The sequence below is a fragment of the Cygnus olor genome, chromosome 5 (assembly GCF_009769625.2).
Source record: "Cygnus olor isolate bCygOlo1 chromosome 5, bCygOlo1.pri.v2, whole genome shotgun sequence".
Classification (NCBI taxonomy): Eukaryota; Metazoa; Chordata; class Aves; order Anseriformes; family Anatidae; genus Cygnus; species Cygnus olor.
Window position 1 is genome coordinate 31,664,824 of NC_049173.1, and position 13,156 is coordinate 31,677,979.

Consider the following 13,156-nt stretch of genomic DNA (forward strand, 5'->3'; position numbering starts at 1 on the left):
ACTACAACACCACAATCCCTACAACACCACAATCACAGCACCACCACCACAATCCCTACAGCCACAGCACAGCCCTGCCAACGACCGCGGTGTCACCAGCACCCAGCGAAACCCTTGTGCCAAGGACCTGCCCCATCCCTTTCTTACTGATGCAGATAATTCAGGTGACAACTACAGGAGCACCTTCCAGCAGGCACGGAGATGGAAGGCTGAATTTCTTCATGTGGTTATTACGTATAACCCAGGGCAGCACAAATTCATGGTCCCGCGGATATTAAAGATGTTATCAGAATAACACCATGCTGCAGCCTGCTGTTCCTGTTCATCTCACGTTGCACTTTAATGAAAGTAATAAAAACAAGTTTTTTTGAAAGAAATAATTTCCGGAAATAATAGCTCCTGCTTGAGCCCTGTTACTCTTTCCCTTTAACCCCTCATGATTCAGCAGAAAAAAACTGGGGTGGTCAGGTGGAGTGTTGTAAAGACCTGAAATTCCCGCTGGATTTCATTTTCTTTCTTTTTCTTTTGGTTTTCATAAGCTCCTTTGGGTTTATTACCATAAGAGCGTCAGCTGCTCACATAATATCCTACAGTCTGCCTTCCCAGTTATTACCTTTCTGCCCTGAAACGTGCCAGCCCTGCAAACAACCCCCTAGATTGCACAGGTGTTTTTGTTATTGTCATGAAAATCTTCTGAAACGAAGAGATTGCTGCTGAAGGTAAAGCGGTAATAATGTCCTTTCCCATTTCCCCACGAATCCCTTTGCTGTGGCCAGAGGGAGGTTACTGGAACACAGTGGGGCTCTGGGTAAAATGAACATGCATGTAGACTGATTTAAGATCTTTTTCTTTTCTAAATGCTTTACTTTTCCTAAAATAACCTTGTAATTTGGTTTTACAGAGACACTTTGGGTCTGTTTGCTAACAGATTTCCAGCAGACGTGGCAGACAGGATGCTGAAGCTGTGAGCAGTGACAAATGGCCTCACATCTGACACACAAACCAGAGCTTAGCAAGAAGCACAGGTGACTTTCAGAGGCATTTTATCCTTAGCTCTGTGGGGGGGAAGTCTATTTCTCCCACGTGACATCAAAATGTGGAGTGAAAATCACTACCTCCTCATAAAAACACACAGCTTCATCACTTGGAGCAGGATCAAAGCCAACAGGTTGCAAGGACCCAATGCTGTGGATGAACAACTTGTTTGGTAATTAGGAAGCAATTCTTCATTATTAAAAGGCAATGCAATTACTTTCATATGCCTCAAGTTTTCATTAAGCACAATGTTCCTGGAATATCAAATCTTTTGATGCAATGAGTTCTCCTCATCCCCTGAGCAGAGGGGCTTGCAGATGACTTGGACCATCAGCTCTGGGTCTAGAATTGTGCCCTGAAGGATGGTGCAGGGCTCTGGGAGCACTCTGTCGTGTGAAATCTCTTAAAACCTCACTCTTCGCTGGCTGAAGGCTGGGCAGCTTCCAGGAGCAAGGGACAAGCATACAAAAAAAAAAAAAAAAAAAAAAAAGTCATTGAGGAAAGCCACCAAGTAGCATAGTCTGAAATGGTTATTTTAGAGAGCAAACCATTCATAGGACTTGCCATGATACAGGGGGTGTAAAGAACCACTGGCTTTTGGTTGAGATCGCAGTATTTTAGTTGGAGATGGACTCTGTCTAAGGCAAGGAAGATATTAATGATAAAATTCATGGCAAAATCATGAGCTCCAGGCTTTTGCGTTTTAGTTTCTCCATCCCACAGTAAATGCAATGAACCTGTGGGCTGGTTACGTTTCATAGAATTATCGAGTAGTTTGGGCTGGAAAGTACCTTCAAGACCAGCTGGTTCCAACCCCCTGCCACAGGCAGGGACACTTCCCACCAAACCAGGTTGCCCAAAGCCCCATCCAACCTGGCCTTAAACACCTCCAGGGATGGGGCAGCCACAGCTCCTCTGGGCAGCCTGTGCCAGTGCCTCACCACCCTCTGAGTGAAGAATTTCTTCCTAATGTCTCAGCTAAAGCTCCCCTCTTTTAGTCTTGGGAGCTGCAGAAAGAAGGGAGTGTTATGAGAGAAAGCCACTGATGTCAGATGGGGAAAAACAGAGCTCTTCGTGTGCCACTCTTGTAATGGTGCGATGATCTATGGCAGAGCCAAGTGACCTTTTGCTTTCTTTTCCACAAATTATTGCTGCCCATGTCCGACCACGACTTTAAGTAGACAGGTCGGAGCCAGCACCAAGGGGCGATAATTGCTTTCCGATGATGAATGGTACCGCGGGGATGTACTGCATCACATTTTATGGCTTGCTCTCACGCCACCACCACGCAGAGCGCTTGGGCTGCCTCCCAGATTTCGGTATCTCAACAGGAAATTCAATACCAAAATATTGTGTGCAGGCTCTGTTTTTCTTTTTCCTCTCTTTTATTCCCTGCCCCCCCAAGAAAGAGCCTTGCGAGAGCCAAAGCAGGCAGCGAGAGCAAGCGCCTGGCAGCCCGCCACGCTGCAAGAGCCCTGGATGTTTTTTTTTTTTCTTTTTTTTTCTCTTTAATTTGCAGAGAGATCCAAGGGTCTGGATTTCATCTCTGGGCTCCTTCCCATGGCTGGTGAGATGGGAATGCGCTCACAGCAGAGACCGCCTGGTCCGGGTCACTGGGGTGGTGGATTTGGGTGCTCTTGTAGGAAGCAATCACAACCGAGGTGAATTTAGCAGGAGAAAGCACTTCCTTTTCATTCACTGGGTAATGGAGGCAAAATTATGCCTCAGTTTCTCATGTTAGAAGCCAAGCGCATGTTTATACCGGAAAATAAGTGTTAGGAATAAACATTTCGCCTGTTCTGACACCAGGGAATTTGGGAAGACCGTCCTGGGCATGCAGGTGATCTGAAGGAGCAGGGGTTTAACCCACGGGGTGAGGTATCCATGTACAGCTCAAAATGAATACATCAGGATATTTGGGGCACACTTTAGGAATACGACAACATCAACATCTGTTAGTATTTTTTTTTTTTTTTTGTCAGGCCCAAACCAACAGACATGATAGGAACAGCAAAAATTGGCTCTGTCGGAGTATTCCCTTTAGACTAGTGAGCAGAAATGTGTATTTTTCTCTCTCGATCCCTGCTGGAGTTAATCGGTAACCCGTGGCAGTGCAGATAAACTGGCCGCAGGTCAGGCAGGAAGGACACGACGTGCCACAGCCCGGGCTCGGCCACATGGGAACATCCTTCTGCTTTCTCCTGAAGCCTTATTTCTGAAGACCAGTAAGAAAAGTAGGAACTGATTATAGCTGGTGACGAGCTGCATGGAAAGATTTCTGTGCAAGTTTTGAGGTTATAGAAATATTATTTGTTATTTGTGGAAATGTTATTTGTTTTATTTATAGCTAGAGCAGGTGTTGAGGAAGGAATTACTCCATCAGCTCCCACATCGGAAGCACCGGTGCTCTGGACTTGAGATATGAGCTGCCCCTCAAATTTTGAAGGGATTTAAACCACCACATTTCCAGATAAAAGCTGCAGGGTCCCAGGCTCACCCCTCCCTGGTTCCTGGTCCATTGTCTCCCAGTCCTTCATCTCCCTGTCCACCATATCCCCATCCTTTGTCTCCCTGTCCATTGTCTCCTGGTTCACTGTCTCCAGGGCTATCATCTCCCATCCTGCAACTCCCATCCTGTATCTCCCTGTCCTTCTTCTCTCTATCCATCACATCCCTGCCCATTGTCTCTGGCTTCATCATTCCCTGAGCCATCTTCTCCTGTCCTTCTACTCCTGTCCTTCATCTCCCTGTCCATCATCTTCTTCTCCATCATCTCGCTGTCCATCATCTCCCTGTTCATTGTCTCAGTGTCCCATATCTCCTGGTCCACTGCCTCCTGGGCTGTCATCTCCCATCCTACATCTCCCTGTCCTTTGTCTCCCTGTCCATTGTCTCCTGCTCCATCACCTCCTGTCCTTCATCTCCTGTCCTTCATCTCCCTGTCCATCAACTTCTTATCCACCATCTCCCTGTCCATCATCTCCCAGTTCATTCTCTCAGTGTCCCATGTCTCCTGGTCCACTGCCTCCTGGGCTACCATCTCTCATCATTCATCTCCCTGTCCTTCATCTCCCTGTCCATCGTCTCCTGCTCCATCACCGCCAGAGCCATCACCTCCTCTCCTTCATCTCCCCATCCACCACCTCCCCATCCACCACCTCCCTGTCCTTTTTCTCCCTGCCCATCACCTTCCTCTCCATCACCCATCTCCTTCTGTCTCCTCGACCTTTTTGGGGGGACGGAGAGCAGACCCAGGACCCTTGCGGAGCCCCCGAGCCGTCGGCGGTTTCTTGAACCACCCGGGCCACCTCGGGAGCCCCCCGGGGGCTCCTCTTCGGGGAGGGATCAGCGCGGCGGCCGCATCCTTCCCCGCGGGCGGAGCGGGGGCGGCTGCGGGGCGGGCCGGGAGGGGCCGCCCCCGGCCACAGCCCCGGGGGTGGCGGCGGCGGGGTCGGGAGCATGCCGTACCTGCTGGTCAGCACGCAGATCCGCATGGTGAGTCCGCCCCGCCGCTGCCCAGCTCCCCCGGGGGCTGCGGGGCTCGGGGGGAGCGCGTGGGGAGAGGGGAGACGGAGAGGGGGGCGACGGAGAGGGGGGCGACGGAGATGGGGGGTGATGGAGATGAGGGCGATGGAAATGGGGGAGATGGGGGGTGATGGAGATGGGGGAGATGGAAATGGGGGTGATGGAGATGGGGGTGATGGAGATGGGGGGTGATGGAGATGGGGGGGGCTCCTCCTGGGCACCGCGCTGCTGCCCGCAGCATCGCCCTGCACCTGCTGCTGGGGGGCTTGGGGGGGCTGCCCCAAGGGGCTGGGGGAGCCGCTGGGTGAACAGGGATGTGGGCAGCCACCCTCGCCCTCTTCCCTTCGTCCCGACCCTTCGCCTGGGTGAGGTGGGGAGCAGGAGAGCACCCAGGTGCCCCTAGTGCTGCTCCGCTCCCCTCAAACAGCGAGCAAGTTTGCTTGGGAAACTTGTTGCAGGAGCCCATGAAAGTCAAAGAAAGTAATCCATGTGTGCTCACCGTAGGTTTTTTCTCTTTCCTGAAAAGCCCTGCTGGCTGTCACGGTGGAAAACACGGCCACAGCCAAAGGGCAGGGCATTACTGGCACCAGGGTGGCTGCGCAGCACCCAAAGCCGTGGCAGGGACTGCGGCTGAGACCCATTGTTCCCCTAAAAAGGCGCAGAGGAAACCTTGCTTCCTAGCGATTGCTGTCCCACTGGCAGCCAGCACGTCCTGCTGGGCCCGCAGGAGCAGGCAGACGTCTAGAGGGTTTGGTTTTTGTTTTCCCAAGGGGAACTATATCAAATAGTGTCTGAAGGCCAAAGTGCGATGTCGCGGTTTTGCAACGGGAAGGGTGCGATGGGGAAACGAACAAACCAACAAGCTGGCAGGAGTCTGGTGAGAGATGCAGTCTGTCTGAGGAGGATGCCATCGCACCAAAACATCTCTGTTTGCAGCGATATTTGGTGTCACACCGGTTGATTGAATGATTATGGACTGATGGGCACAAACCATGGCACAGATGCGTTTTGTAGCACTTCAGGAAAACGCATGCAGCAGGGTGGACTGAAATACCTACAGGTTAACGCACTTTGCCCTGCAGACTTTGGAAACTCTGCTCTTTAGCAGCGCAAAGCAAACATTCACAGCCTGAAACCTGGCATCCAGCCACAACTGGAAAGGGTCTGTGCTGGCAGAGCAGGGGGGGACACAGACGTTGCTGCCTTTTGCTGGCAGCAGCTGGGGTGGGGACATGGACAGGTCGCTCGCTCCCCCGTGGCACATCCCCCATGGGATGCAGGCAGCCAGGATCAGATGCACAGTGACCAGCGGCTCTTCCTCCTCCTTGGTTTGTGTCTCCATCTCTCCGTGCAGTCGAGCGTGCCTGCGTGTTTGCACAGCACAAGGGGATGTTTGGTTAGCAGCGCTGTGCGAGCGCTTTCTAATTGGGGTCCGACAGAGGCTTGCGGTTAATGCGCAGTTTGCTGGTTTGTAGACGGGTGCCGTCAGGGTTTCACCCTCTCTGCTCTTCAGCCTTCCCAGACCACATCCACCTGAGCTTTCCACACCAAATACCAATTCCCTGCTGCCTTTGCTGTCCGAGTGCCTGACTGTTTCATTGCCAAACTCAGGGCCAAGGTGCACGGCTTCCCATTTACACCATGGTGTAACAGCAGAGCATGCGGCCCAGGAGACCCTGCAGGCACCATCTATTGGGGTCTCACAGACCCTGTCCTGTCCCAGGGCTGAGCTTCCTCCAAGGGGTGATGGAGAGGGGTCAGAAAGGATCTGGGTGATGCTTAACTTATTTTGGGTGCTACTCAGGGTTGAGCAGCCCTCTGCACGTTATAAATTATCAATAATTAATGTAGGTTGATGATGGCAGTGCCAGCAGGTGGGGACATTCTTCAGAAAGTTTTCACTTGCAAACTTACACGTGTAGTGTTAAAAGAGAGAGTTAAAAGGGAGTAATAGCTCCTCCTATTAGAATTAATTAAAAACCCTAAGTTTTTTTTTTTATTATTTTTTTTTGTTGTTGTTTAAGGCTGTGGTCTTTGTTTTTTCTGGCTTTGGTGTTGTGGGGGGGCTGGGTGCTCCCCATCGGTGCAGGGACGGTCCAGAGGCAGGCAGTTATTATGGATGTCACTCTGGAGCTATACTTCTCTGCTACGGCCTGTTACTTGGTTCTGGAAATTGTCCAGACCAGAAATATCTCATAAAATAACACTTCTGGAGTGCTGAGTGAAAACGTCCCTGTCCCCTTCATATGACGTGTGGGAAGGCCACCTGGTGGCTTTGGTGGCGCCGTGACTCACGGCTGCAGCCCGCTGCTCCAACAGAGGGTGACTGCTCTTCCTCATCCCATGGGTGCTCCTCTGCCCAAACCACCCCACAGCACCTCCTTGTCCCCATCTTCTCACCCTTCCTTGCTAGCGGAGCTGTTCCAAAGCCATCCTCTGCCAGGACAGGCAGATAGCCTCTAACTGGCCTGGGGACTCATTTCAAAACAGATTTGCTGGTTTTGTGTGATGAGGCCACGAGTACCACCCTGCTGCTGCCCTACAGACTTCCCAGAGCTGGATCCCAGGGACCAGAGACACTGTGAGCTCAGCCAGCAGGTGGCTCTCCAGGAGCAAAGCCACCAAGGTCCCCTCCTGGGATGCACGGGTGGCTCTGTCCTGAGCTGGGACATGTCGCCTCTGCTCCTACAGGCGGAGGAACTCACGTCAGTGCTCTTAAGGGTGGCACTGGAAACCCTGTTTTCTCGAGGGCACAATTCCCTTCCTGTTACAACTCACCGTCCCAAGGAGTGGGGAGGGTTGACCACGCGGCTGCACATCGCTCACCTGCTGCCTTTCCCTGCAGGAGGTTGGCCCCACCATGGTGGGAGACGAGCATTCGGATCCCAGCCTGATGCGCTACCTGGGGGCCACCAAGAGGAACATGCTGGGGAACCACTTGTAAGTGCATTTCCGTGATGTTTCAGGCTCTTTCCTCTCCAGATTTACCCAAGAGCATCACTCCTCGTATTCACCGCAGCACCTTCCGGCTGCACACCCACTTTTAATCCCAGCACTAATTCGATGCTGGAGGGGCACACACGTGTCCTTGTCCCTGCCTGTTAGTGCTCACCCAAGGAAATGCTTCCTGATACATCAGGAGGTGATGCTTTCTTTTTTTTTTTCCTCACTGTGACCCCATTTTAGCTCCTGACCCACCTTCTCCCCATCCTTACTTGCTTGGGATGCTTCTGATTGCTACCTGACGCATGCCCTGGCTGAAATAAAACAGGCACAGTGAGCACTTTAATCTTTCTGCATAACTATCTGCCTTTATCCCATCCCTAGCTCTCAAAGACAAACCTCCTCTGTCTTGTTACCATTTCCAGCCCCGAGATGCTCAAAAGCAAATTGAGTCCATCCCTCCTCCTGTACAGCCTTGCTCTGGCCTGTTTTGGTGCCAAATGACCCCAGATGTTCATCCACAGCCTGTCCTGCCCACTCCCCACCCTAGCTTGAGTTTTCTCCCCGTTAATGCGCACCTGAACCAGCCCCTCTTGACAGCTCCTGAAGCCTTTCCTTGGGCAGCTGAGCCCCAGGGTTAGAGCTGCTCCATGTCCCCAGCCTGCGCGTTCCTAAGCCATACATATCTGACACTTCCCTGCGTCCCTGCGTCTCTCTCTGCCCACACCAAGTTTGACAACAGCTTTCAGCAGGGTGCAACTTGGAAATGCTGCCATCCTGTTTGTTACATCTTGGCCCACTTTTTTTTTCCCCCCCTATTGGGTATCTCAACTTCTTGTTTTTCTCCAAGACAAAGCAAAACAACCCCCCCCAAATGCAAATTAAAACAGAGGGGAACAGTCAGATTTCTGCTCAAGCTTGCCCACTCGCGCCGCAGCACAGAGGAGGAGTAGGAGGAAAACCAGGCATGAAGCAGAAGGGGCTTCTTGGTCCCAGAATGTTCTCAGACTGCCGCCGACGGGGCTGGGAAGACCCACCTCCTCAGCACCAGGCTGGCAAGCATCGAGGTCCAGCTCCTCCACTGTCGCAGCACCAAAAACCTAAAAAATTAAAGAAAGAGAGGGGAAAAAAAATAAAAATCAAAGGTTGTCTGGTGAAGAGAAACCCTCCCAAATACAAGCTCGGGCCACCTGCCTCTGCAGGAGGGCTCATCCTAACCTCTTCAATCTCTCCTTTCCATCGCTTGCAGCTCTGGGGTGGGTTTGCAGGGCTGAGCCGTCTCCGTGCTGCTATTCCCAACCCCGTGGGTGGCGAGGAGATTGGCAGCAGTGTCAGCTTCATGCTGTTGCCTGTGAAGCCGAGCCCAGAAGCAGGCAGGGAGTTATGCAATAGGAGAAAGGAGACCCGAGGGGAAAAACAGAAGAGGCTTCAAGGAGGACAAAGCGCTCCTGGCTCCTGAGATGGAGGCGACTCTAGGATTTGAGTAAAGGAACAGCAAAGAAAGGCAAAATGCCCCCACGCTGCCTGCCCCAGCAGCCAGGGAGGAGATGCAGAGTTGGAAGGAACAGGAGTGCCAGACTTTGCTTCTTTTGGGGAATTTTTTATTGCATCTCCTGCTGCAGCCTGTGTCCGTGGCCTGGTAGGCATTTTGGGCTCTGTCTTGCCCCACCTGCTTCTTGTCACAGCTTGTGTCATACCCAGGGTCACCCCACTGCTTTCCTGCAGCACATCTTCCCCGGGTGCGCTTGAGCAACAGGGGGTGGAGAAAACAACCCTGCAGGAATGTGGCTGCTGACACCCCGAGAGGTGCAGCGACATGCCAGCAGGGTGAGCCCCATCCGCCCTTCTGCCAAAAAAAAAAACCAACAAACGTCCAGGAAGGAAGGAAAGCACCGCAGCCAAGCAGGATTCTCCCTCTGCCTGGCTGCAGGGCTGCACTAGCAGTAAGCCTGGCAGTAGGATGCCACAAATCCTGCCCTTTCCGCAGCACTGTGAGCCCCAAAATCTTAAGCATGACCTAAGGAGCTCAGAGGGAGCCTGAAAGAAAAGGTCTAAGCAGCACGGACCAGCTGGAGCACTATAATACACAGAGGTAGTGCTTAATTGCCTCTAATAAAGGGGAGCACAGATCCTGTTATGCAGTTCTGCACTAGCTCCTGCAAATGGCACATCGTTAAGCTGCATCAGCTGCCAGCATGCATTGTCGGTCCCTTATCTAACGTGCAGGGGCAAAACCCCACAGGAATCTGGGTCAGGGAAGAGCCAGGCTCTGACCCAGCCCATGTGGGGTCAAGAATCCAAAAGCTGACCTTTGGCTGCTGCAGAACAGGGGCTTCTTGGGCAACCTGCATGCCCAGGTGGACGTGCATGTGTGGATGATCACTCGGCGATGTCCTCCTGTAATTATAAGCACCTCCTGTAATTATAAGGGTTCTTAATCAGTACTGCTGGGTCTGAAATGAAAGCTGACGCCTGCTTGTCAGATTGTGGGAGCTGAGGTCCAAGGCAGCCACTAGCGCCCTAACGTACCTGTTTCCCAGGGGCACAGTCAAAACCCATCCCCAAGGAAGCTAAAAGGACTGCTGTGCATATCACCAGGAGATTGCTCCATCACTACTTTTAAATAGAAAGTCATTCCATAACAGGCTAGAAATCCCCACGTTTTGAGGATACTCCTGCTCCATCTCAATCCCATCCCCACGCACCACTCACTCGTCTAGTTCTGGCACATCTGGGAGGCAAGGCAGCTAGGGTCGTGTACTTACAATGTGCATGTGCAGAAGTCCTCTCCCATCTGGGGCGACTTCCCTGTTCCCTGGTGGCTCTTGGCTGGGAAGAAAGGCTTTACAAATGTTCCCAGCCACTCCATCCTGATTGAGACGGAGAGGGCGGTGTGCTCAATACACGTTGTGTGTGATCTTTTGTTTCATTCAACGCAGAGTTGTGTTTAAGGCCCTAGGCAACTCAGCTTGTCTTCTGCTTTTAGCTCAGCCAGTCAGTTTTTTAGGCTCCTACAAATAGCAAACAATCCCTGCCTCAGCTCCTTCTGCATAATGGCAATAATATTTACCAACTTGAACATGTGAATCCAAAGGGTATGTAGCAAGCCTCTTAGAGAAAGCATCAAGTTCAAAGACACTTATAATAATACATATTATCTTTACACCCCATCTATAATTATAGCAAAGTATAGTCTGTCTTGAGAAACTGAAAAAAACTTTCACATCTTGGTGTTATTTCAGGCTTTAAAAAGTATTCACCACTATTAATGTTTTGCAACCTTAGAAACTTTGCAAATGCTTTTCGGTCTTTTTTATTGTTACTGGTATGAAAGTCAGGACAGGCTTTGTGAAGATGCCCAAACAAGATCACCGAAGATCCCATAGCCCATCATTATCAGCTTATCTGGCACAGTGAGTCATCTAAGAAATGAACAATTACGAAGCTCATCCCATCTGCTTGAATAAATATTGCAGCCAAAATGGCTGTGTTAGAGGAACAGAAAGGCTGCCAAAGCCAGCACTGAAGGTGACACTTGCCATTTTGGCTCTGCTGCTTCCCAAGCTCATTCAGCACGTTTTGTGTCCGTATTGTGCTGTTCTTCCACTCCACGACCACCACCTATTTCCTTTCTGGTGGGAGCATTCTCACAGCCCTCAGGTCTGCCCTCAGGTCTTCTGCTGAGCCTGAAGGACCAGGTGGAGGCAAGGGTAGTTCCTGCTCCAAGCGCACAGAGCTGACATAAACTGTAAAGGAGCAAAAGCTAGACAAAGATCCCAGGTATCGGTTCTCAGACATCCACAGGCATACAACTGCTGTGAATTGCCAGGGTAGAGGATCCTGTGCTCCACCTTATTTGGCAGCTGTGTTGAGGACAGAGGACTTCTATTTTTCCAAATGCCTAATGCTTGCTGAAGGCAGCATTTTTGTCTCCCAACCCCCAAATTTCAAGCACGGGCTCACAAAAGCCCCTGACTCACAGACATGCTTTGACATACATAAAATATTGGCTTCCCATTCCTTTGAAACACCTGAATCAGTCTGTAAAAAGCTTCCAGAACAGCCCAGCCACGTAAACAGAAGCCTGGGTGCCAGCAACAGCAAACAGGGCCCAGTAACAGGAAGGTATTAGGCCCAGCAAGTTGTTAGCTAGGTCTGCTACTTGCAGGAACATGGGAACAGCTATGTTCTCACAGCAAAGAAAAAGCACTAGCTGTTGTGTGCTGTTAAGACACTGTTTGAAGCTGCTGTCCTACATTTTCACCTGCTTTGCAGAGACCACCCTATTTTTCCATGAATTCTGAGCTATGCATACTTGCAAACTCCCGCCGCTGCAGTTTCAGCCCAGTTAACCGTGAAACACGTGGCTTTGGACAACTGATCCCCAAACCACACTTCAATTTAAAGCTGAATTCCATTCTGGGTAGGCTTTTTCTTTGGTTTAGAAGCTGTGGGTTTTGTCCTTCCCCATCTGGTTAACCAAGATGTTGCAACACACAGGCAGTATGCCAGTTGCGGTCACTGCAGTGTTTTATACCAGTTTATTAGCAATGCAGACTCAGTTCCACAAGGAAATTCTTGTCTCTTCCTTCTCCACCTCATCTTTCTTCTTTTTCCTGCTTGCAGCTGGGAATACTACGTGGACGATGCACCACGGATAGTCCTGAACAAGCTGGAGAGCTGCGGTTACCGCGTGGTCAGCATGACGGGCGTGGGCCAGACATTGGTGTGGTGCCTCCACAAGGAATAGCGAGGAGACTTCTGCACTCCATCTGGGGAAGGACCCTGCTGGCAATCACCTCACACAGGACTTAAAGCAAGCTTTTTTCCTTGAGTAATTTGTTTCTGTTCCAGATGCTCAGGTGTGGGGGGAGGAGTGTTGTGGGAGCAAGACTTCACCTAATGGAAACTCACCATCCCTGCCATTTCATAAGGCCTGGGTGGAGGAAGCTATCCCAGCCCAGACAGTATCAGGCACACACAACAGATGGCTTTAACTCCACATTCATCCAAATGGCAGTCTGGCAAATACCATCTTTTTACATTTTAATAATCTATTTAGCATGCATTGGAAGGAGCTCAAATAACAGACTTGCCTGTCTGTTCCTCAGGGCTGTCCTGGGGGTACATGTTAAATGGGAGTTCAGAACATGCCTCCTCCCAGACTTAGGGGGGCAGGGATGAGAGGTCAAGCACAGATGGCATACCGTCTCATCCCCAAAATGAAAGCAGGAACTGCTAATCTCACACAGTGCTCTTTGAGAATCCCTCCACTCAGCAGCAAGGCCAATTTCCCTCCCATACTGAATCATGGTTAGCAGCATCAGACTTTCGGTCCCAAGAGTGCCCTTCAAGCATAACACGGTGGTTCCTGAAATACCTTAGATCAGTACAGAAAGGTTTTGTGAACATTTCAGGTATCCGCTCTGTAAACATAGCAGCAACAGTTGCAATGCTGGATTGTCTGGGACTGTACATCAATTCTGCTGTAAAGGTAACCCCAATAAAATATTTATCTGAAGAGACCTACATCTTTGTGTGGGTTGTTCTGAAGTGCCCAAAGCCTGCTGGATTCACAGCTCCCAAGCAAGCGCTTTCAGGAATTACAGAGCTCCAGGCTTTGAACGGTTTGGTGTTTGTTCAGATAGCACGT

The 13,156-nt window shown here is 50.9% G+C and overlaps 1 protein-coding gene and 1 long non-coding RNA gene across 2 annotated transcripts; one reads left to right on the forward strand and one right to left on the reverse strand.

The window, feature by feature from the left end:
- The first annotated feature begins 4,433 nt into the window (after nt 1-4,433).
- On the forward strand, nt 4,434-13,028 carry GCHFR (GTP cyclohydrolase I feedback regulator). Its single transcript, XM_040557510.1, has 3 exons — nt 4,434-4,530; nt 7,406-7,500; nt 12,130-13,028. Exons 1-3 carry the CDS (start codon nt 4,495-4,497, stop codon nt 12,251-12,253), a joined length of 255 nt encoding a protein of 84 aa, XP_040413444.1. The 5' UTR covers nt 4,434-4,494; the 3' UTR covers nt 12,254-13,028.
- LOC121070398 lies at nt 7,522-12,121 on the reverse strand. The gene is made up of 4 exons (XR_005820051.1): nt 10,269-12,121; nt 9,813-9,919; nt 8,722-8,852; nt 7,522-8,603 (listed from the first exon to the last, which is right to left on the reverse strand). It is a non-coding gene; the product is annotated as an uncharacterized LOC121070398 (long non-coding RNA).
- Nucleotides 13,029-13,156: the final 128 nt, after the last annotated feature.

Bases quoted from the DNA above. Each gene is read 5' to 3' on its own strand.
- GCHFR (XM_040557510.1), top strand. From the start codon at position 4,495: ATGCCGTACCTGCTGGTCAGCACGCAGATCCGCATG. The intron at 4,531-7,405 runs GTGAGTCCGCCC...CTTTCCCTGCAG, and splicing joins TCAGCACGCAGATCCGCATG to GAGGTTGGCCCCACCATGGT. The intron at 7,501-12,129 runs GTAAGTGCATTT...TCCTGCTTGCAG, and splicing joins AACATGCTGGGGAACCACTT to CTGGGAATACTACGTGGACG.